Source organism: Prionailurus bengalensis, chromosome A3 (assembly GCF_016509475.1).
Source record: "Prionailurus bengalensis isolate Pbe53 chromosome A3, Fcat_Pben_1.1_paternal_pri, whole genome shotgun sequence".
Taxonomy (NCBI): domain Eukaryota; kingdom Metazoa; phylum Chordata; class Mammalia; order Carnivora; family Felidae; genus Prionailurus; species Prionailurus bengalensis.
In genome coordinates, this window is record NC_057354.1 from 1,778,265 (window position 1) to 1,801,457 (window position 23,193).

The window sequence follows — 23,193 nt, forward strand, 5'->3', positions numbered from 1 at the left end:
CAGACTGGTTGCTCAGAAAGTGATTGATTCAGGGGTGAGCAAGTGACCCTGTCCTGGCCAATGAGGGTCCGCCCTGAGACTTCCGCTGGGGGTCGGAGAGCTCAGGCCAGAAGGAAGGCTGAGGCCAAATGACTCTCCCATCTGCCCACAGACCTCTCCAGAACTGGGCCGGCTGAGAGAAAGACGCTGTCTGGAGCTACTTACTGGGCGTCTTGCCACCGTGAGGGATGTGGCGCCCGGGAATGAGGCCAGCCCAGAGGGAAGCAAGAGCACACGTCCTGGGTCACCTGGAACAGCTACACCCTAAGCAAGCTCTGTCCTAGACTTTTCAGTTACAGGAGCTACTGTATTCTCTTTTCTGCTGAAGCCAGTTTGAGTACAAAGGAATACTGGGTCTTGCACCCCCAACAGTACTGACAGAGTAGTCGTGACCACATGGCACACGGAGACAGTCCCGCTCACGGCCGCCTCTTCCACAAAGCCGGACCCCACCCCCACCATGCCCCACCAGGCCTCCTGTCCCCCAATGCTGGTCTCCGTGCTGCCGCCTCAGAATGTGATTCCCCATCTCTAGCAAGGAGGAGGTACTGACAGGTCACCCCCAGCAGGACTAAGGGTGCCTTGAGGGCAGGGGCCGGCCTCAACTGAGTGGATGGGGTCTCCGGCAGGGGTGGGGCCCAGAGATCCCGTCATCCTCCATCCTAGAGACTGGCCCAGCTCACTGGTGGGTCCTGTCACTGCCGCCCGCCGACGTGCTGGGACTGAAAAGGAGCTCTCCCAACCTCTGCTGTAGAGAGAAACCAGGAGGGGGTGGGGCCAAGCCTCCGAAACAAAGGCGTTGCCATGGTTACCCCTGAAGAAACCGACCCCAGCAGAAGAGGGAGGTGTGTGCAGGCCCCCAAGCCAGGACAAGGACAAGGCCTGTTGCCATGGAGATGCTCCAAAGCTTCCCTTGTGGGCCTGGCCAAAGTCCAGTGCAGGGTCCCGAAACCACCACCCCTCATTCGAAGACAAAGACGGGGCTTTGCGATTCTGACCTAGGGCAAAGGACACGCCCCGAGGGATTCAACCTGCCGGCCCACCCCGTGGCCATGACCTCTGGGGTGAGTGCGGTATCAGGGAGCTAGGGCCAGAGGAGAGGCTGGAATGGACAGAGTCTCCTGTCTGCCCACGGGCCACACCAGGGCTGAGCTTGACCACCTCTGCCCTGGCCTTGGAGTGGGGTAGGGTCTGACCCCAGGTGGGCCCTGCGGCTGGGATATCAGTTTACCCCCTTTTAACAGATGCAATAAACTGAGCTCCAAGGATCAGGTGCTGGTCCTTCCTGGTCCCCGAGGCCAGGACTGAGTGAGAATCCCCTCTTGGCTGATGGCTGGGAGGACGGCACCTGGGACCCAACGCAGGTGCATTTTTCCTGATCTTCAGTAGGTCAAGAGGCCGATTCCAGAGGCAAAATTCTCTAAGAATAGGACAGAAGATGGGAGCGGAAAAGGAGACAGAGGGTTTGGGGCCATGCGATGATGGTGGTGGTGGCTGACATCATCCAGTGGGTGACATGTCTTGTCCAGTTTCATGCCTGCGACGGCCAACCGAGTAGATACTATGTGTGATTCCCACTGTGCAGATGAGCAGACTGAGCCTGTGCTGAGGAAGCGGCCCAGGAGCTTGTCAGAAAGACAGAGACCTGCCCAGACCTCTCCACCAGGTCTGCCCCTGAACCAGATGCCCAGCTGTTCCTGGGTGGCTGGGGCCCTGTGGGACTCCATATGGGTCACCATATCAACTACTGTTGACCTACCCACTGGCGGGGGATTGTCACAGAGTCTCCTCCGTCCTGAGCGCTCAGGCCTGGCTTGGCTCCCAGGGTCCCCTTGGGATCCCGGGGGTCCATCCACATGTGCTCGGCTGGTATGTAACTTTCAGGGTGCCTGTTCCTGCAGGAACTGCTCTCCGACCAGGCCAACCCCAAGAGTGTCTGTGTGTCCCTCACCGCCCCAGAATTAGAACCTCCCCGTCCCACATCCCGCACGAGGCTCAGTTGATATCGTGACCCAGCAGCCCTGTGGGTGGCTGCCCAGCCTCCCCTCAGCAGCTGGCCGACCTGTGGGCCCGGTGCCCGGAAGCCCCAAATGTGTGGGAACGCGTGCCCCTGCTGTGCCGTCAGGAGGCACGTTCACACGCACTACCCTCCTGGCTGTCTCCCCGTGAGGACGCAGAACACGGATGATGCCTCCTTCAGATGGGGAAACCGAGGCTCAGGCAGCAGAGCAGGCTGTCCGCTCGCTGCAGAGCCGGCTGGCAGCCAGAGCCACCCCGTAAGCCCAACCGGGCTGGGCGTCCAGGAGTGCCGATGCCCGCACTGCTGGCCTGGCCTTTGCCTTGGAAGGGGGCGGGGCGGGGCCCGAGGCTCAGCCCTCTCCCTGCCGCCCACGGGCCTTTGCAGAGACACTTTCCGCTCTCTTCTGTGGGATGCTGGGGCGTCTCCTCTGAGGATGCCACCTGGGTGGCCGGAGAGCGCTGGCCACCGCGGCCTGGCCCTGGCCCTCACGTGGCCCAAGCGGATCCTTCCCCATGCAACCTTCTCGTCTCCTCTGCAACGTGACAGCGCTCGGCTTCCCCGTCGTCGGAGGAGGGTATTTTTAGTTTTGAACCCACCACGTGAAGAGAGACAAGTTATCAATAGCAGCGGCAAAGGGCTTTTTCTTTTTTTTCCCCATGGCTTTGGGGCCTGAGCAATCTGCACCCGTTAAATTCTGCCAAAGAAAAAGCAGTGCCTTCCTCTCACCCACTTTCCACCCCGCTGCGGCTCCACCAGCCAGCTCCTCCCGGCGCGACCCCGCCTGACTCAGCGGCACCCCCATCCCTGGGGGAGGGAGTTGGCCCTGAGGTCAGCGTGTCCCCTGGAGGAACGCGCGGGGGTGAGCTGACCCCGGGGGGCCGAGAGAGAGGGCCAGGCAGGCACGCGGGGGTTGGCGGGGCCCCGCCTTCCACACCCACAGAGGTCACATAGGCCCCACTTCTAGCTTCAGTAGCAGCCCTAGCATTTATTGAGCACTTACTGTGTACCCAGCAGTGGGCTGAGCATCTTTGAGGGCGCTTTCCCAAACCAGGTGCCATGCAATCCCCAGTCCCTTGTGGCTGTTATTAGGTGTTTCTGGAAGAAAGGGTTTCGTGGCCAAGTAGGTTTGGGAAAGCTATGTAAATGAAGCCGACGAGGGGGCACCCAGGTGGCTCAGTCAGTTAAGCGTCTTGATCTCGGCTCAGGTCATGATCTCACGGTCCGTGAGCCCTAAGACCCATGTGGAGCTCAGTGCAGAGAGCAGAGCACAGAGCGTGGAGCCTGCTGGGAACTCTCTCTCCCTCCCTCCCTCCCTCTCTCTGCCCCTCCCCCGCTCGTTCGTGTGCGTGCGCTCTCTCTCTCTCAAAATAAATAAATAAATGAAATCATAACTAAATAAATAAACTAGGCCAACAAGTGTCCTCTCCGATGCAGGGCTTCCCAGGGCCCTGCTCACTCTGGTATATGTGGGAGCCTCTGGGATACGGAGGACCCACCTACAGACCCAGGATTTGCTGGAACTGGGAGCTTTTCTTCCATGGAGTGTCCTGCAAGATGCTGGAGGGACCCCTACCTTGCTGGGGGCAGGGACGTTCGGACCAACGCAGCTGCCTTCCCTTCAGGGTCAGCTGGAGCTGCATGTATAGAAACTCAGAACAACAGAGCCTTCCGCAAGGCAGAAGTGTCCTGTCTCACGGGACACAGCCCGAGCTGTCCAGGGCTGGCGGGGAGCCATGGGTCATCGAGGACCACGCCCCAGCCTATCGTGTCGCCGTTCTAGAGTCAGCCTCCATTCTCAGGTTCACCTCATGGCCCAAGATGGCTGCTGCTACTCCAGGCATCTCATGCATATCTGGCCAGGAAGAAGGAGGCAGAGAAGGGCAGAAGTGCTGCCCCACAGTGAGTCGGCCCCATTTGAGGATCGGCCCCTGAAAGCTCCAGGCACTTCTGCTCACTCTTCGGTGGCCAGAACTGCGTCCCACGCCATTCTTGGTGGGACAGCAGCATTTTAGCGGAGGGCATGGCCAGCCTGAACAAAACAGAGGACCCATGGCCTGTGCCTGTGCCTGGCGGGATGCTCAGTGTCCCCAGACACTGAAGCGCTCAGCGTGGGCCTGTGGGTGCCCCCTTCCTGGCGGTGCCCTGACTTCAGGCCGGCGGTTCCTTGTGGTACCTGTCGACCACCTGCTGTGCTGGCTCCGTGGTGCCACTGGGAGGCCCTGATTCCAGGAGGCCAGAGGGGACCGCGGGCAAGGGGAGGGGCGGCTGGGCCCTGCCCCTTCTCTCTCCACCCCTCCTAGGGGCCCACGTGGGGCAGGAGGGGTGTGGTGCGTCTGCGTGCGGGGCATCAGCAGGGTGGGCAGAAGCGGGAGAAAGGGGCACCAGCAGCAGGTGGGGGTGGGGGTGGTGGGTAGGAAACACCGGGCATTTGAGGTTCTTCTGGGGGTCAGCGTGCCCCCTCCATGCCATCCCCGGGAGGTGAAGGCAGGGGAGGGGAGGGGAGGGGACAGCTGGCCACAGTGTGCCAGGCACGCCCCAGGCCTGCCTTCGTGGCTCATGGAGGACTGTGCCCTGTGCGACCTGTGCAGTCAGGCGAGGCTCCGTGCTCAATTCACTGCCCTGCCGTGGCCGCCTTGAAATTCTTCATTACTGGGGAGGGGCCCACATTTTTCTCTTGCGCGAGGCCCCACAAATTCTGCAGCTGCCCTAGATAAGGTACAGGAATCAGGGCCCACAGGTGCTGCCTCTCCAGTTCATGCACACAGCAGGCTGGGTGGCTCTGTCCCCTCCAGGCAGGGTGGCAGGCTGGGTGAGCAGGTCGGGCTTGTTCTGGGGAAGAGGCAAAGGTGCTGAGAAGAGGCTTCGTGCTGGGGACTCAGCCAGACCTGCCCCAGCTCGGGGAGGGCGATCTGCCCGCGAGTCCCACAGCCAGGGCACCACGAGAGACGAAGCCATCGGGCACCTCCAGCCACTCACAGGCTACAGGAGTAACATTGCTTTCTGGGCTCCTGGCCGAGCTACACACAGTAGGTGCTCAATAAATGCCCCTGGATGCTGGCAGGAGGTGGGTGCCGGTGGTCTTGGCAGGCAGCCAGGGTCGCGATGGAGCCTGGAGCCCCCTGCAGTTTGCAAACAGGGGTTCTTTCCAAGCCCGCCTCCCCAGAGCAGGGTGGAGCCCAGAGGAGACAGAGTCGTGCGAAAAGCACCTGTGAAGGCAGGACACAGGCGTGGCCCCAGAGCCGAACAGCCAGCGCCCTCCCCAGCGGCCACCCCTCCCTCCTAGGAGTGGCCAGATTCTCCTGAGGGACCTCCACCCCGAGGCTGGCCCGATCCCGTACCCCAGGCAGGGCACGGGATGGGACCTGGGGCATCACTGTGTCACTCTGGGGTAATCAGGCGGGCGGGGGCTTGGTCTCAAGGGCGTACATTGTGCCACGGCGAGGGGAGCAGAGCCGAACCTGGGGCGGAGAACGCGGGTTCTGATGAGAAGCCTCCAAGCCCGCTTCTCCACACGGCGAGTCCAGGCCTCTGGAGCGCTCCTCTCCCCATCAGGGCATCGCAGGCTGGGACCACCCTTCCGGATGGTGCACTGGTGAGTCACTCAAGACAGACTCCAAGGAGCTCCAAATGTTTCCGGGGGCGTTTAGCCACTGGCTTCTCCAGTATTGCACCATTGTACAGATGGGAAAACAGAGCCCAGGGAAGGGATCATTACTTGTCTATGGGTGTTTCTGGCTCTGCATGAGTCAGCAGAGCAAATCTGGAAGTGTGAGAGGACTATGTGATGCCAGGGAAAGGTAGATCCAGGCTGAATCTGGCAGGGGCATGGGGAGAGGGCAGGGGCTGGGGGAGAGGGCAGGGACTGTGGAATGGGCAGGCATATGGGGGAGAGGGCAGGAGCATGGGGAGAGGGCAAGGGCTGGGAGAGAGGGCAGGGTGTGGGGGAGAAGGCAGGGGCGTGATGGAGAGAGCAGGGGCATGGGAAGAGGGCAGGGGCTGGGGGAGAGGGCAGGGGCTGGGGGAGAGGGCAGGGGCATGGGAAGAGGGCAGAGGCTGGGGGAGAGGGCAGGGGCATGGGGAGAGGGCAGGGCTGGGGGAGAGGGCAGGGGCTGGGGGAGAGGGCAGGGCTGGGGGAGAGGGCAGGGGCTGGGGGAGAGGGCAGGGCTGGGGGAGAGGGCAGGGTGTGGGGGAGAAGGCAGGGCTGGGGGAGAGGGCAGGGTGTGGGGGAGAAGGCAGGGGCGTGGTGGAGAGAGCAGGGGCGTGGGGAAGAGGGCAGGGGCATGGGGAGAGGGCAGGGCTGGGGGAGAGGGCAGGGGCTGGGGGAGAGGGCAGGGGCATGGGGAGAGAGCAGGGGCGTGGGGGAGAGGGCAGGGGCATGGGAAGAGGGCAGGGGCTGGGAGAGAGGGCAGGGTGTGGGGGAGAAGGCAGGGGCGTGATGGAGAGAGCAGGGGCATGGGAAGAGGGCAGGGGCTGGGGGAGAGGGCAGGGGCTGGGGGAGAGGGCAGGGGCATGGGAAGAGGGCAGAGGCTGGGGGAGAGGGCAGGGGCATGGGGAGAGGGCAGGGCTGGGGGAGAGGGCAGGGGCTGGGGGAGAGGGCAGGGCTGGGGGAGAGGGCAGGGTGTGGGGGAGAAGGCAGGGCTGGGGGAGAGGGCAGGGTGTGGGGGAGAAGGCAGGGGCGTGGTGGAGAGAGCAGGGGCGTGGGGAAGAGGGCAGGGGCATGGGGAGAGGGCAGGGCTGGGGGAGAGAGCAGGGGCGTGGGGGAGAGGGCAGGGGCATGGGGAGAGGGCAGGGCTGGGGGAGAGGGCAGGGCTGGGGGAGAGGGCAGGGGCATGGGGGAGAGGGCAGGGGCATGGGGAGAGGGCAGGGGCATGGGGAGAGGGCAGGGCTGGAGGAGAGGGCAGGGGCGTGGGGGAGAGGGCAGGGGCATGGGGAGAGGGCAGGGCTGGGGGAGAGGGCAGGGGCATGGGGAGAGGGCAGGGCTGGGGGAGAGGGCAGGGGCGTGGGGGAGAGGGCAGGGGCATGGGGAGAGGGCAGGGCTGGGGGAGAGGGCAGGGGCGTGGGGGAGAGGGCAGGGGCATGGGGAGAGGGCAGGGGCATGGGGAGAGGGCAGGGCTGGGGGAGAGGGCAGGGGCGTGGGGGAGTGGGCAGGGGCATGGGGAGAGGGCAGGGGCGTGGGGGAGAGGGCAGGGGCATGGGGAGAGGGCAGGGCTGGGGGAGAGGGCAGGGGCGTGGGGGAGAGGGCAGGGGCGTGGGGAAGAGGGCAGGGGCATGGGGAGAGAGCAGGGCTGGGGGAGAGGGCAGGGGCATGGGGAGAGGGCAGGGCTGGGGGAGAGGGCAGGGGCTGGGGGAGAGGGCAGGGGCGTGGTGGAGAGAGCAGGGGCATGGGGAGAGGGCAGGGCTGGGGGAGAGGGCAGGGGCTGGGGGAGAGGGCAGGGGCATGGGGAGAGAGCAGGGGCGTGGGGGAGAGGGCAGGGGCATGGGAAGAGGGCAGGGGCTGGGGGAGAGGGCAGGGGCTGGGGGAGAGGGCAGGGGCTGGAGGAGAGGGCAGGGGCATGGGAAGAGGGCAGGGGCTGGGGGAGAGGGCAGGGGCATGGGGAGAGGGCAGGGCTGGGGGAGAGGGCAGGGCATCTCCCCGGGTAAGAAGCAGCCCTTCCCCCAGGGCCCTGGGGAGAACCCAGGTGCCCCATGTGTCCCTGCAGAAGGCAAGTCTCTGGTCTGGGTCTGGGCACTGGGACTTCATTGTCCTCAGTCAAAGCTGAGCTGGCCTCTTTCTGCTGTAGCCTGGGTCACACCGCTGTTGGAAGCAATCTCCCTCAAGGACTTGGGGACATCTCCCTTATTGGGTCCGGCGCCCCGGCACTGAAGGGACATTGCTATTATTGGGTCCAGCGCCCCCAGCACCGCAGTTGGCTCGCTGGTTATCTTCCTGACAGACACAGGCCCCACAAGGAGCCCCCCTGAGCCCCGGAGTTCCCGGAGCACACAGAGGCGCCTCGCCAGGGCCGGGCCCCGTCTCCTCCTGCAGGAGGCAGCTCCGGGTGGTGTGGGCCCCGTGGGGCCCCCCTGAAGGCCGGCCACCTCAGGGGGGAAGCGGGGCCCCGGGCTGCAGGCAGGGGCAGGGTGACGCTGGTGTGCTGGGGGCTGGGACCGGGCTCACGCGTGCTCGCACCGCGGGGCCCAGCATCCGCATAGGCAAGATGAGGGCTTCGGGGTGGGGAGGGCGGCACGGGGACCCGTGGGGGGTCAGGTGATGGGTCAGGTGTGGGGGTAGGAACAGAAGCTCGGCCAGGCTTCAGGCTCCAGGGCCAGGGCTCGGCCTTGGGGGCCCTCACGAGGCCCGAGGCCCGAGATGGGGACCGTTGACCTCTCGGCCTCACCCCTGGAGCAGAGCAGGGCAGCAGCCAGTCAGGGGGAGTGGCCTGCACACAGCAATCAGTGTCCCAGGAGAGCCCCCAGTGTGCCCAGCCCAGAGGTCACCCCGTCCCCTACCCCCGACAGACTCCTCTACCTGTACCGTGCTGACCTCAATGGTGCCGTCCAGGGGCAGGGGCATTGTCGGCCCGTGTGCGGAGCACGTGGCCCCTGCCCAGCCTCAAACCCCAGGCCTGGGGGTCTGCAAATGGACTGCGGTCACCAGGCCCACCCCGCCTGATCATCATAGGAGGGGCCCAGTGGGGGACAGGCACATCGAAGGGAGGGGAAGGTCGGCCCCGGATGACGCACTAGGGAGCTAAGGCGCTGTGGCCGTGCTGCTGCTGGGCAGAGGGCACCGAGCAGAAACACGCTCCGGTCAGGGCAGGGCCTCCAAGGGCAGGCAGCAACTGGCCAGCTGCCAGCCAGGAGTCCAGACAAAGGAGCGGCTCAGGGCAGGGAGTGTTGGGGCCGGAGCGCAGCTTTCAGCGTGGGACAGGACCCTGGGCACCGTCCCCCGCTCACGCAGGCCCACCCCTCCCCACTAGCCCACTGCCACAAGCCCTGGGACTGCGCCCCGGGTCAGCGTGGCCTGTCCCCACCTCTGTCCGGGCTGACGACCCCCAAGTTCTGACATTTACAGGAAAGAGGGAGCTCTGGTCGGTCCGAAGGCCCCAGAGCAGTGGCGGCTGGGGAACCGCGGAGTATGCTCAGCCCAGGTCCCCAGGCCCAGGTGACCTGTGGCAGGGCTGGGTCACCCAACCAAATACTCTCGGGGGTGGCCGGGTCCCGTCCCCCACAAGCCGGATTCGGGTTCAGAGCCCTCCAGCCTCTCACCAGGCCCCGCGACAGCCCCCGCGCAGCCTGACCCCGGGCCCTGGAGGAGACACAGCGGATGAGAGCAGACTTCTCTGCTTTCCCCATGGGGTGTCCAGGCTTTTGCCCACGGGGGGAAGCTGCACAGGCAAAACACGCCCCATTCTGGGGCGACTGGCGGCTCATTCGGTTGAGCGTCTGACTTCGGCTCAGGTCATGATCTCACGGCTCGTGGGTTTGAGCCCCGTGTTGGGCTCTGTGCTGACAGCTCGGAGCCCGGAACCTGCTTCAGATTCTGTGTCTCCCTCTCTCTCTGCCCCTCCCCTCCTAGCGCTCTGTCTGTCTCTCTCAAAAATAAACATTAAAAAAATTAAAAAACAGGCCTCATTCACTCAGGGAGTACTTGTCAGCCACCCGGGGGGTGGGCACAACCAGAGAGAGAGCCTGGGTCTTGCAGAGGGACTTTCTGGAGGTACAGGTGCCTCTTTCCTCAGAGAAGGGTATTTGTTACCCCTCTGGCCCCTCAGCTGTCCCCGCCCCTCCCCCAGGCAGCTGTCCCCATGCCCCTCAGACCACACCTCTCCCAGGCTGCGCCTCTTCCGGGGAGCCCACCAGAGATTACCCTTCTTTTGTGTTTGATAACTCCACCCAGCCCCACCCTTGGGGGAAAGAACCCAAGGTGAGGACGTTTCAGACCCAAGTCAGGTGCCGACTCCCTCTCCACACTCACTGTGCTCTTGGCGGCCTCAGCCTCTGCCCCCCAGTGGAGACCAAGGCCCCGGAGGGGGTCTCTCCAGCGAGGACGAGGCGGGAGGGGCTGAAGTGGGGTGTGAGCTTTTCTGGGGCCCGCTGACCGGGCTGTGGGCCGGGCTGACCCAGCCTCCGAGCCTGCAGCACCGGCTCCCGGCGAGCAAGAAGTAGGCCAGGAAGGGCTGCGGGCTTCCTTCCCGCCGGCCGAGCCGGAGGCGGCCTCCAGAGCCGCCCTTCCCCGGGCTCTTCGCGGTCTGCCGGGCCTGAGCCGCCCTCGCCCCTCACGCCCCTGCACGCTCTTCTCCCCCTGTGCCCCGTGCTCGCAGCGGACGCTCGGGAAGAAGGCGGTCTCGCAGTCCCAGCTGCCCCCAGGGACCCCCACCCAGGGGCTTTGTCCCAGGGGCCTCCCACCGCGCTCCCGGGGCCCAGGCCCACCCCCAGGAGCATGCCCGGGCTCCCTGGGCCCTGCCGGCGAAGGCCGTGCTGGGGGAAGGGCCAGGGGCCCCCCACGGGACCCCCCCACCCCGTGGCGGGTGCGGGGGGCGACCTCGGCTTGCCGCCTACCACCCTTCCCCCTCCATCCTTCCTCTGCCCTCCACGGGGGTGGGGTTCTAATGATGTCAGCCCACGCTGCCGCAAGCTCAGGCACGGCTGCCAGCCACCAGGATTAGGTCTGAGCCAGGCCAGTGGCACTAATTCTGGGTTTCTGTTGGCAGCCCCTCCTTCCTCCCGGGGAGTGAATGAGAGCACAGGAGGGCAGCCCAGCCGCAGGCAGCGATCTCAGGGACACATCCCCTGCTGGGAATGGTGAATACAGGGAAAAGACAGATGGCAAGAAGCTGCTGTTCTTTGAGCTCCTGGATACAGCCGTGTCTGAAACCTACCCCCTGGACCTTTCAGCCACAGGCCACAATCAGTAGCCCCTCCCTTAGGGGTATTGAGTCGGTTTTGTCATTTGCAGCCACACTTCAGCAACTATATCCCTGGTCCTCCCGTCCCCTCTCTCCTTCCTGCCACCTGGGCCCTGGGCCCAATTCAGCTCTGTCCCTAAAGGCAGGGAAATCAGACCCAGCTTTTATTCCAAATTGGTGGCGTCCAGAGCCATTCTGGTCACACCCGGACCCTGAACTCATCAGGACGCACCAGGAGCTGGCTCAGAATGTCACCAAGAGAAAAAAAAGAAAAAAAAAAAAAAAAGACAAGGAACAAAAAAAGAAAACTCTGCATTCCCCGTATTCAAATGAGCTCCTGCAGAAAGAGAGAAAGCAAACAGCAGTGGTTCCTCTGAAGAAGTGTCACCGCGCTGGACCCAGAGGCCTGACGAGTGCTCTGGCAAATGTGCCGGGGCCGTCACCAGCAGGACAATCGCCCCGCAGCTGGGCCTGGGCAGTTCCACGCCTCCATTATTCCTCATTAGTGGGCACGTCCCACGCGGCAGGGCAGCGCGCTGCGGGAACAGCCGCGGGCACGCGGTTGGTTGAAGGAGAAAGGTTTTTCCAGCACAACGAGGGTGGCTAATGGCAGAGCCCGGTGACAGCGTAGGACGCAAGGGACAGCGGCCTGCTGGTCTGACACGGGCAACACCCAACTTTGTTTCTCCGGCGCGGAGCTCCTCTGGCCCAGGACCCAGGAGGAGGGGGGCGGGCTGCCGCGGGGCCCGGCTTCTGGTTCCAGAGCTGGGGCTGGGCCCTGGGGGCTTGTCGACGTCTGTTCCAGAACGTCCAACGGGCAGTGGAATCTCGGGCACCCCACTGGCCCCAGTCTGCCCCTCCTGCATGCTCCCTGCCCACCGGTGCCACACCCTCCTCCGAGCCACTTGAACCCAAAGCCTGAAGTCAGCCTTGACCTCTGCCTTTGTGTCACACGCCTCACGGGTCAGCTTCAAAAGACACCCAGAATCCGGCCAGGTCTTTCTTCCGCCCGCACTGCCATGCAGGGCGGGGCCACGTCACCCTCACCGGGGGCACCTCCCCCGGCCCTGGGCCTCTGCCCTCCACCCCGCCAGACTCTGTGCACCGAAGAGGGGGGCCCGGCACAGCCCGGAGCCCCGCGGGGCCTCCCCCTCCAGGCAGCACGTCTGCCCTCTCCCACGCTGTCCCCTTGCTCTGTGCCCCAGCCACAGACACACGCTCCCACGTCCTGGTCCTCTGCTCCCGCAGTTCCCCCTCCCTCCAGACACCAACCCGGCTGCCCCCTCCCTCCTCAGTCCTCGGTGGGAGGGACAGCTGAGCCCCTCTGAGTGCTGCAGGTGCTGTCCCCTGCACGTGGGGCCCCCCCCCCGGGGCTGCCCCAGCCTCTCTCCTGGGGGGACAATTGGAGGACAGGGATGGCGGGCGAGCCCCTTTGCTACGGCCGGTCTCGGGGCTCAGCTGGGGCTCAGCCCCTCCCTCCTCCACGGTCCAGCCTACCCGGCCAGCCTCATCCCACCTCGATGTCACTCTGCAGGTCTTGGGGGCCTGCCTGGGAGGGTGACCCACACCCTCGCCCCTGAGGGTCTGAGTCCCTGGTTGCTGTGCCTTCTCAGGCTGGGACAGCTGCCCTGTCCACGCACATGATAGTCACACGGGGGCCCCACGGTGCCCGGAGGGCCCTGCACTCCACACGTGTCCCCACGGCCGCTTTAGGTCCCAGCAGCCCCACCCCTCCTGCTGACGGAGCCCTGACTTCTCCTCCTGTCTGGGCCAAGGGGCTCGAAATGCCGGGGAGGCAGTCGAGGCTGAGTTCACCAGGCCCTTGCCCGTGTGTCCGGGTGCCAGTGTGCCTGTGGGAAGGGGCCTGCGACCCTGCAGAGCCCCGGGGGGTGGGGGTAAAATTCTTCCATGGGCCACGGCGTCCGGGCATTCCTTCTCCTCCCGCCGGGCATGCAGTGCCGCGTACAGACCGGTCGTTCCGCTGGGTCCCGTGGGGCGGCGCCCGCCCTCTCGGCCACTGCCCTGCTGTGGTGCCTTGGAAGGCTGTCCCCGTCTGCGTCCTGAGAAGCGACCCGGTCCAGGCTGGTGCGGCAGGCCGAGCAGGCAGCGGACTCCACGCTGATGGGCCCTGACAGGGCGCCGCCCGGCATGGGTTTCCCTGTCCTCGGGTCAGGCTTCCATGAGGCCCTGGGTCACAGTGACGCGCCCACACCGGAGCCCGTCTGTGAAGACCGGCCAGTGTGGAGGGGGCCCAACGTATCCAATTCGCCACCAGGTGGCGATTTGTTCCCCAGAAGAATGTGCCATTTTGGGGACTCGGCGCTGGTCTCTGTTGCCGGCGGGTCAGACGTTCAGAGGAGGCGGTGGCCAGGTCGTCCTGGGCAGGTGGGAGCCCGTGCTCCTGGCTCACGCGTGGCCCCTGGCGCGACCGCTCTGTGCCATCACGCCATTCCCGGGGAACACTGGGGCCCATAGTCACACGTCCATCCACACGGCCCCAGCCCAGAGTCCTTGTCCCCACCTCTGACCTGACCGACCAGCCCCGCAGGCTTTGGACCCTGCCCCTGAACCCACAGATGTTGTCACCTGGGCCGTGTTCTGGCTCACGCGGCACCTGCCACCAGGGGCTGGGAGTCCCACTCACTGGGAAGACGTGCGCCTCGCCTCAGCTCCAGTTCAGCAGCAGACCCCTGTGCCCCACTCTTGAAAGGAGAGCTGAGTGGCACACGCCGTGGCTACCCCAGGCCTGTGCCCTGACACCGTCCATCTCCTGCTTTGCTTCATTTCCTACGACCGTCGGACGGAGGCATTTACTCAGTCACCGCCTCATGCCGGCCTCCCTCCGTTAGGAGAACTTGGCGCGGTGCCTGATATGTAGTAGGTGCTCAGGAAAACCTTGTTGCATGGATGAATGAACGAATCGATCGATCCGTCGGTGGGTGAATGATCTCCTCTGGGTGGGGTTTGTGTGAGTGGGGTTCTTGCCCTACGGCCCCTTTGTGAGACTGGACGTGGGGCACACCAAATGGAGAAACTGGGGCACGAGCCACTCTGCGAGGGTCTCGGTGAGCCAGAGTAGGGCCCTGCTCCTGTCCCCCAACCATCAACCCGACTGTCCCAGGGTCTTGGAGGGTCCATGCCATCCAGGGACCTGGATACTCACTTCTTGGGACAGAACCCCCCGGGCAAGATGTCCTGTGCACAGCCGTATGAGGACCTGCCTCATTCACCCCAAATTGCCTTGGCCCAGTTGGGCCCAGCCCAGCGGACATCAGGCTTCTGTCCAACCAAGGTCAAAACTGGCCTCAAGGGCCTTGATGTCAGAGCCGGGCCAAGAGTGTGGCTGTTAAGTGAGGGGCCTCTGGCCTCGTGTGACCTTGGGCAGGTGGCTTTCCCACTCTGCACAGGGACCTTCGGTCCTATCCACCTTTGAGGGCAAATGGGAGTTAATGAGGTCATGCATGTAAATGCCAGGAGGAGGTGCTCACCAGTCTTGGCCATGGTCACCCTCAAACTTGTGGGTCAGCCCTGGCCCTCCCTCTCCTGATGGCCTCAACTTACAGAGGCCATCTCCACCTCAGGAAAACACATGACTCCTTTGAGTCATATAGCTGGCCCCCTGGTGCCAGGGTCTAACAGAGTCCATGACCCCTCCAACTGCTGTGGGGACAAAGACTGCCAGGGAAGGCTCCAGAATATTGAGAGCCACAAGGACAACCACGGCCAGCTTCACCGAGACTTCAGAGGGGCTGCCCTCTACACAGACTTCCCCTTGACTTGTCCCTCCATCCCGTACAGTAAGCAACACGTAGTCCTCATCCCAGGGGGGACACCGAGGCTGGAAAAGGGGCTCCCAGCTAGTGAGAGAGAGCCAAAGCCCCCCTCCAGTCCCCCATCAAACTCCATCTCCCAAGGCCAGGGGTGAAGGGCACCCACACAGCACCATCCGGCCAGGGCCAGCCTCGGCCGACTGGGAAAGAGCAGGGCCTGGGGGACCCGCTCAGCAGGGAGCTGCTGGCAGACAGAGCGTGGGGCGCAGAGTCCCAACCCAGGACCAAAGGTGCGGGAGAACTTGGGGGATGGCAGTGATGGGGTCCAGCGGCTCTCTGCTCCTCCAGAAACTCTCTGCGTGGCCTGCCTCACCACCAACTAGCTGCCTGGTCCTGGCACAGCCCTGCCCGCCAGGCACACTGGGGTACGGTGAGGAGAAGCCGGGGAGCCTGCAAGAGGAACGGGGCTCGCTGGTGGAGGGGAGTATAGCCAGGTGCTCAGAGAGGGCTTCTGGGAGCACGAGCTGGAGCCCCGCACTCCTCCTCCAGCACGGGCCGTGAGAGGTCGCGGAACAGTGGGCCCCCTGGGGCGAAGGTCCGGGGTCTCCTGCTGCACAGCCAGCTCTGAGGAAGGGTTAGAGGGAGCCTAGCCTCCTCCACTTCCCAAAGTTTCTGAAGTATCTCTTGGGGCTAGGGCAAGAGACGGTCCCCGCGTGCTGAGGAAGCTACGGTAAGTATGGGAGCGCCTGTGTGTGCCGGCGGGACAGCAGCCCCTCCCCCCAGCCTCGCTGCCCCCACCCCCCACATGCAGACTCGCCCATTTCTGTCCTCCCGGAGGCTTCCGCAGATGCGCGCCGCTGGAGACAGAGCAGAGAGAGTCGCTGCTTTTCTCTCCCTCGGGCGCTGTTCCCTGGCTGTCTGCTGTCTGCTGTGTGTGTGTCTAACTGCCGTTCGTGGGTCCCCAGCCTGACGCTGGGTGGCTGTTTCCTTGGTCTGTGGGTGTCTGTGTGTCTGCGTGTGGGCGCATCTGTCTGTCTCGCTGTGTCTCCTGCCGAATCCGTCCTTGACCCTGTCTATCTGAGCATGTGTGTCTGGGGGGGAGGGGGTGCTCCTTCCCGCCGCCTCTCCTCCCACCCACCCCCCTCCGGCAGGCGCTAACGCGGCCGCGGCAGCTGCTGCCTTGGCTGCGCCCTAAGCGCAGTGACCTCGCCTGTCCCTGCAGCGGTGACCGCCTCACTCTGCTGTCAGCAGGGGGAGGGGGCCATGGCCAGGCTCTGAACCTCTGGCCTCTCCCTGCTCAACCTGGGGCCCGCCGGAGCCCCGGGGGGGTGTGCTCCCTTCCCGGCTGGGCCCACTGGCCCCCCATCTTCCCTTATGTAACTCCACAACCGTCTGCGCCTTGCAGGTCACCCTAGACCCTGCGCTGGGCTCTGCCCAGAGTCCCACGCATATGGGGGCTGGAGCGGACCCCTGGTCGGGGCCCCTGCTCTCGGAGGCCCCTCCCCCTCCTTTCTCCTTGGGACGTTCCTTCCCCTGAGACCCGCTTGCCTGAAGCATGACAGGAGGAGGGGTCCCGCGGGGCAAGTTCCCCTGGGCGCAGGAGCAGGTGCACCCCTCCCTGCATTTCAGGTCCCCACAATCGTCCCGACTCCCGACGAGGGCCCGCCAGGGTCGCCGGGGTTGAGGGCGCGGGTTCAGGCCCGGCGGCGCAGGTACCGGCTCCTGTGCGCGCGGGCCGGCTGGCAGCAGGCGCGCCCCCCGCCCCGGCGCCCGCCTGCTCGGGCCGGGCTCTCCGCCAGCCGCCGAGCGCTCCTGGCTGGGGCTCCGGCGGCCCGGCGGGCACGCGGCGCTGTCCGTGGTGCTGCCGGCGCCGGGCGGGGCGGGGGCGGGGCGGGGGCGGGGCGCGGGCGGCAGCCAATGGCGGGGGCGCTGCGCGGGGCGCGGGGGGCGGCGGGCTGCGCGCGGGGCGCACTCGGCTGCGCGCTGCACTCGGGGCGCACCGGCGCTCTGGCGGCGGCTCGGGCTCCGGCTCCGCTCCGGGTCCGCCCGGGCTGCAGCGGTCGTGCCGCTGGCCCCGTTCGGCTCGGATTCCGGCCCGAGCCCCCTCGGCGCCGCCAGCCCCGGCCCCGTCCCGGGTCTCGGCGCCCGCGGACCATGCGCCGGGCACCCCCCGGGGAAGCCGGCCGGGCCGAGAGCCCGCAGACACCAGGCTCCCGGGCCGGGGCCCCTCCCGGGCGCCCGGCCGGCGGTCCGCGCCCTGCCCCGCGCCCCGGCGCCGCCTGAGCCGGCGGGTCATGGAGCGCACGCCGCCCGACGGGCCGCTGAACGCGTCGGGGGCGCTGGCGGGCGAGGCGGCGGCTGCGGGCGGGGCGCGCGGCTTCTCCGCCGCCTGGACCGCGGTGCTGGCCGCGCTCATGGCGCTGCTTATCGTGGCCACGGTGCTCGGCAACGCGCTGGTCATGCTCGCCTTCGTGGCCGACTCGAGCCTCCGCACCCAGAACAACTTCTTTCTGCTCAACCTCGCCATCTCCGACTTCCTCGTGGGTAAAGCCCCCAGCCCCCGCCCGAGCCCAGGAGTGCCCAGCCTGGCCCGGCCAGCAGGGATTGGAGCGTGGACCTAGGGCGCCTTTCTGTTCGGGCACACGGCCCCGCCAGGGAGCCCTGTTTGGGGAGGGGGCGTCCGGGACCCGGGGGGGGGGGCGGGGGGCGCGGGCGAAGTTCCTTGCCTCCCCCACCCGGGACCGGGGCTGGGGGGTGGGGGGGATGTTCCTCGGGAAGGGGCCCCGGCGGGCGGGCGGGCGGGCGCTTGGCCAGGCGCAAGGCGCAGCGGCCGCGAGTGCACCGCTGGCTCCTGCGCCGTAGCCAAACAAAGGCTGCTGGCGGACTCAGGACGTGCGGAGGGCGCTGGGAGAGGTTTGGGGGAGGGGACATGGAAGGGAGTTTTTAGAGCCGTGTTGGGGGAGGGGGGCGTGGGGGAAGCGGGGTGGGGGTGGGGGAGATGCTCGGAGGAGCGCGCTCTCACGTGTCCGTGCACTGCTGCCGGCTTGGGGGCGGGGCGCGCGGAGGGGGCCCGAGCGCCAGACACCTGTTGGGGCTGCTAAGTGCGTCTGCCAGACCCTGGGCCGTGGGAGCGGCTGGCGTGGTGGCAGCCAAATGCCCTTTGGGTCGGGAGAAAGGCGTTCTCTCTTTCTGAGCTGAGGAGGAAGGGCTGTCCAAAGGCTGGGTTAGGGGCTGGGGTCCAGCAGGTGGAAGAGGAGGGAGGAAATTTTCCTGCCTCCCTTTGGGGCCTGGGAGGACTGCACAGAAATGTGGACGTACGGAATCAAGGCTTGGGGGGGGGGGTCTCATCTCTCATCGTGCCCGGAGGTCCCCACCCCTGGATCTTCCCTCCTCCCTCAAGTCCAGGGGACGCCAGTGGCAGGGGCTGAAGGCCAGTCGCAGGGTAGAGGGTGTGCCTAAGAGACAGGGCGGAGGCAAGGGCGAGGTCAGGGTTGCCGGTCCCAGGAAAGCTGCCGTTGCGCCACCCCCAGGTCCTGCCTGTCTCTCCACTGTGGTGGGTTTGACCCCAGGCCCCTGTCCAGCCATGGCCCACCGTGGCCCTACTCTCTCTCCTACAGGGGCCTTCTGCATCCCACTATATGTGCCCTATGTGCTGACTGGCCGCTGGCCCTTTAGCCGTGGTCTCTGCAAGCTGTGGCTGGTGGTGGACTACCTACTCTGCACCTCGTCCGTGTTCAACATCGTGCTCATCAGCTATGACCGCTTCCTGTCAGTCACCCGCGCTGTGAGTCTGGGAAGCCGGTGCCCCATGTTCGCTCCTGGGAGGGGGGTGGTCAGGAAGCGGCCACAGCAGAGGATGGCCACTTCCAAGTTGTGGGCAGTACCGGGTGGGCTTGGTCTCTGCTGGCCTCACCCCGGAATACTGGGTACTCTATGGCCAGCTGCCCACTCAGTAGCCATTTGCTTGCTGCCAGTAGGACGGGTCCTGGGACAGGCAGGAGGCACGTCTGGACCCGGCATCGGGTGTTCCTGAAGGAACGGGGGCAATTCAGCCTCCGCCCTGGAGCAGGTCCAAAGTCTGGAGGGCTGAGGGAGGATCTGGGCCAGAGGTCGTCGGTGGTACCCTCCCCACCGTGCGCTTGTGTGTGTGTGTGTGTGTGTATGTGCGCACAAGCGTGCGTGCATGTGTGCACGAGTGTGCCCCCGGAAGTCAGTCATCAGCTTCTGGCTCCACGAGCTTTTCCTGGTGTGAGTAGTCACCGTGAGCCAGGGACGCTGGGCGGCCTGGGCTTCCTGCATCAGGGCCAGGCGGGCACAGGGGCAGCAGCCGGAGTCCCGGTTGGCCCTCTTCTTTGAGATGACTCTGCCAGTCACTCTGAGCGCCCTCTGCTGGGGGCCCCACGTGTCCCCGCCTGGAGAGGCCACGAGACAGTGCAGAGCAGGGGCTCAGGGTCCCCTTGAGCCAATCCACCTGTGGTCTCCGCCTCTCTCCCTGAGCCACCAGGGAAGGGAGGACAACTTCCACCGTGAAGATTGCAAGAGACACCCAGCAGGTGCCGGGGGCACGGAGCCCGGCACCGGGGGGCGCTCGGTGGGCAGGGGAGGGTGACAGGACCTCCCCCACCCCCCCGGGTGCCCACGGCCAGCAGGGGTAGCACACAAGCAGCCTGGCATGAAGTTAGCGTTTGGGGCCGATCTGAGGGAGGTTGCATGACCGCGGGACAGTGTGCTGGGGCCTCAGCCGGCCAGACCCCCACGTGGGGAGCGGGGGAGGGGAGGGAGGCCACACGCAGAGGCCCAGAGGCTGCGGCGGTTGCGGGGGGGGGCGCGGCGCGGGGTGTTGGGGGAGCTCCCAGTCCCCTGTTGCTGCTGCCCGGGCCCCTTCCCTCCTGACCCAGCGTGTCCCGGGCAGGTCTCCTACCGGGCCCAGCAGGGCGACACGCGGCGGGCGGTGCAGAAGATGGTGATGGTGTGGGTGCTGGCCTTCCTCCTGTACGGGCCGGCCATCCTGAGCTGGGAGTACCTGTCCGGCGGCAGCTCCATCCCGGAGGGCCACTGCTACGCCGAGTTCTTCCACAACTGGTACTTCCTCATCACGGCCTCCACACTCGAGTTCTTCACGCCCTTCCTCAGCGTCACCTTCTTCAACCTCAGCATCTACCTGAACATCCAGAGGCGCACCCGCGTCCGGCTGGACGGGGCGCGGGACCCCGAGCCCCCGCCCGAGGCCCAGCCCTCCCCGCCGCCCGCCGCGCCCGGCTGCTGGGGCTGCTGGCAGAAGGGGCGCGGGGAGGCCGTGCCGCTGCACAGGTACGGGGTCGGGGTGGGCGAGGCGGCCCCGGGCGCCGAGGCGGGGGAGGCGGCCCCCGGGGGCGGCAGCGGTGGGGGCGCCGCGGCCTCGCCCACCTCCAGCTCCGGCAGCTCCTCGCGGGGCACCGAGCGGCCTCGCTCGCTCAAGCGGGGCTCCAAGCCCTCGGCGTCCTCCGCGTCGCTGGAGAAGCGCATGAAGATGGCGTCCCAGAGCATCACCCAGCGCTTCCGGCTGTCCCGGGACAAGAAGGTGGCCAAGTCGCTGGCCGTCATCGTGAGCATCTTCGGGCTCTGCTGGGCCCCGTACACACTCTTGATGATCATCCGGGCCGCCTGCCACGGCCACTGCGTCCCTGACTACTGGTACGAGACGTCCTTCTGGCTGCTGTGGGCCAACTCGGCCGTCAACCCCGTCCTGTACCCGCTGTGCCACTACAGTTTCCGCCGAGCCTTCACCAAGCTGCTCTGCCCCCAGAAGCTCAAGATCCAGCCGCACAGCTCCCTGGAGCACTGCTGGAAGTGAGCCGGCCCTTGGCGGGCACCCGGGGTGCCGGGGGGTGGGGGGAGGGGGGCCTCCCACCGCCGCCCCCGCCAGGCTCCGGTTTCCCGGGCAGCCGGCCACACCGCCCCCGACCTGGCCGCCCCCGGGCGTGAGCCACGCCTCGTCTCCAGCCCGCCCCAAATGCCACGGCAGAATCTCTCAGACCGTCCGCCTGCCGCGGGGGCAGCTCGCTGGGCCGGCCAGAGCGGCCCCTGCTGCCTGGACCGGAGCCTGGTCGCCCACCCCGCCGCTCAAACCCTAGCTTCACCCCGGGAGGCACAATCCCAGCCACGCCGCCCGCGCCCCACAGACGGTCCGGTGGCCGGTGGCGTCCACCCTTTTGCACAAGTGCTGCTTGGTGTCCTTCCCAAAGCGAGTGATCGGCGTGCGCTCCGGGCCTCGTGAGCAGTCTGCCGCTGCACGTGCACACACCTGCGCACACCTGCACACGCCCCGCCCCGCCCCTCGCCCTCCCCACAAGCCAGGGCCATGGGCTCTGCTGCTGTCTGTCCCCTGCTGGAGCCCAGGCCCCAGCCCCCTCCAAGTCCCTATGCCCCCAAAGTGCCAAGTGCCCCCCAGGAACCCGCGGCCGTCCTCTGCCCTTCCGTTCTGGGTGTTTCAGGAAGACGAAGAAGAAAACACGTCCGTGAACTCCATGTTCCTTGGCTGTTTAATCAAGAGAGACAAAATTGCTGAGGAGCTCAGGGCTGGATTGGCAGGTGTGGGCTCCCACGCCCTCCTTCCTCACGCTGCTGCTTCCGGCTGAGCTGCGCCAGCTGCTTCTGCCCACCCCGCCCCCGGGCTCGGGGTGCTGGGCCCTGCCTGGCGGCTCCGAGCGCGGCCGGGGCCCCGGACGCCTGCTCGTCGGGAAGGCCGCCTCTCTTGCTTCATCCGCTCCGGCCGAGGGGTGGGAGGGGGCCCCCGGGGCTCGCAGGGGCAGCCCCAGGACACCGGGGCCGTCGGCCACGTCCCGTGCACCCCGTCGGCGCTGTGCATGCCCCGCTCCCCGCCTGCCCGCTGCCCTGCAGACTTCAAGGTCCACAGTAAAGTGTATTTTTTTATTGGTGCTGATTCCTGAGGCCTTCCTGGGGGCGGGCTGAGCTCCCGTACTTTGGTCGGGACCCCAGGGAGACACAAGGCCACTCGGCAGGGGATGAGGGGCAGGGGGGAGATAAGGCTGGTCTGGCCTGTCCTACGGGTCCGATCCCCATCAGAGACACCGTGCCCCCAGCCACGCACCCCTGTTCAGGAAGGCGGCATGGAGCGGGGAGGGCGTCACTCCAGCCTCAAGAATATGACCCACAGCCCCGCCCCCTGTGCCACCTGCCCACCACCCAGGACCGGAGTTCTCCTCTGTCACAGGATCTTCCACCTGGGGAGCTGCCAGGGGACCAGCTGAACTCCAGGGGTGGAGGGGAAGGGATGGGCCTGAGGAGGGGAGCCACCTTGGATAGAAGAGGGCTCCCGGGCAAAGGCGTGGAGGCGGGACTGAGGGTGGCAGATGGGGACGGGGAGAAGAAGAGGGTGGTGCTGGGTGAGCCTGGGTCCAATGAACAATCAGTCCCTGCATGCTCCACGGAGGGGGCATGCCTTGTTCCCGCCCCAAGGGCTCAGAGTCCACTGGGAAAGGGGGCGAGGCCAGCACAGCTTAGGGGAGATACAAACTTGGGCGGTCGGAAGCCACCTCCTCCAGGAAGCCTGCCTTCCTTTCCAGCCACTAGAGCGCTCCCTCCCCTGACCTCATGCTCTCTCCCCACCACGTGGGTTCCACTTGCACAGCACCTCTGACCTCTTCCTTCCTTCCCCACTGCAGACACAGCCTGTCTCTTATGGCCACATGCCACCGGGCCCTCGGCACCGGTCAGCAAGCTCTGATTCTCTCCACTGCAGAGCGAGGTTTTTCATAGCGACATTTCAAAGCCTTCCTCCCCCAGACACCTCTCACCCCGCAGCTATACCTGCACCTTCATTTCCCAAATGCCCCAGAAAACTTTCCCAGAGCCCTAAGCTGGCGCCCCTTTCCTCCACACTCTCAAGAGACCCCCCTCCAGCCCAGGCAGGATGCTCTTCTTTCGCCCCCTCCTTGGTGCCAGAGGGAGGGCCGAGCCTGGGGGCTGGGCGCTGTCTTGAGCAGAGGTGAGGGGGGGGCTGCAGGGGGAGTGGTGGCAGAGACAGTAGGCGCCACCCTCTGCGGGGCCCGGAGCTCAGGGAAGCCCTCGTGCTCTGGGGGCCCCCCCCCGTGCACTGCCGGCCAAGTGGCCTCCCTGCTGGCCCCGCGGGACCTGCCTGCCAACCCCCCACGGCGGGGGTCTGTCTCTGCAGCCCAGAGCTGTCCGGGGAAAGACAAAGCACCTGTCCTCTGCAGCGGTGGGCGCCTCCGTGCCAGCAGCACAGCCAGAGCCCTCGCTGCCCCTCCGCCCAGCCCTGCTAAATGGCTACAAATTGGAGGATAAAAGCGCAGGCTTTCAAGCAATTTTGTCTTCAATCTCTGGAAACTGCTGCTCCCCGAGCTCCTGCGTGAGGCTGGAGGAGGAGAGAAGAAAGACACCGACTTTATTGGGCCTGAGTCCTGCGGCAAACAAACACGCCAAGGGGGCCTTTCTCCTTGGAAGCAGGCGCACCGGG

The 23,193-nt window shown here is 66.2% G+C and overlaps 1 protein-coding gene across 2 annotated transcripts; it reads left to right on the forward strand.

Moving 5' to 3' along the window:
* The first annotated feature begins 16,996 nt into the window (after positions 1 to 16,996).
* HRH3 (histamine receptor H3) lies at positions 16,997 to 21,639 on the forward strand. Of its 2 annotated transcripts, XM_043553528.1 has the most exons (4): positions 16,997 to 17,261; positions 18,335 to 18,501; positions 19,630 to 20,546; positions 21,191 to 21,639. In XM_043553528.1, the coding sequence occupies exons 1-4, from the start codon at positions 17,012 to 17,014 to the stop codon at positions 21,216 to 21,218; spliced, it is 1,362 nt and encodes a 453-aa protein (XP_043409463.1). In that variant the 5' UTR covers positions 16,997 to 17,011; the 3' UTR covers positions 21,219 to 21,639. The 2 variants fall into 2 exon arrangements, with proteins under 2 accessions (XP_043409463.1, XP_043409464.1); XM_043553529.1 differs by having other exon boundaries at positions 19,630 to 21,639.
* The last annotated feature ends 1,554 nt before the right edge of the window (positions 21,640 to 23,193 follow it).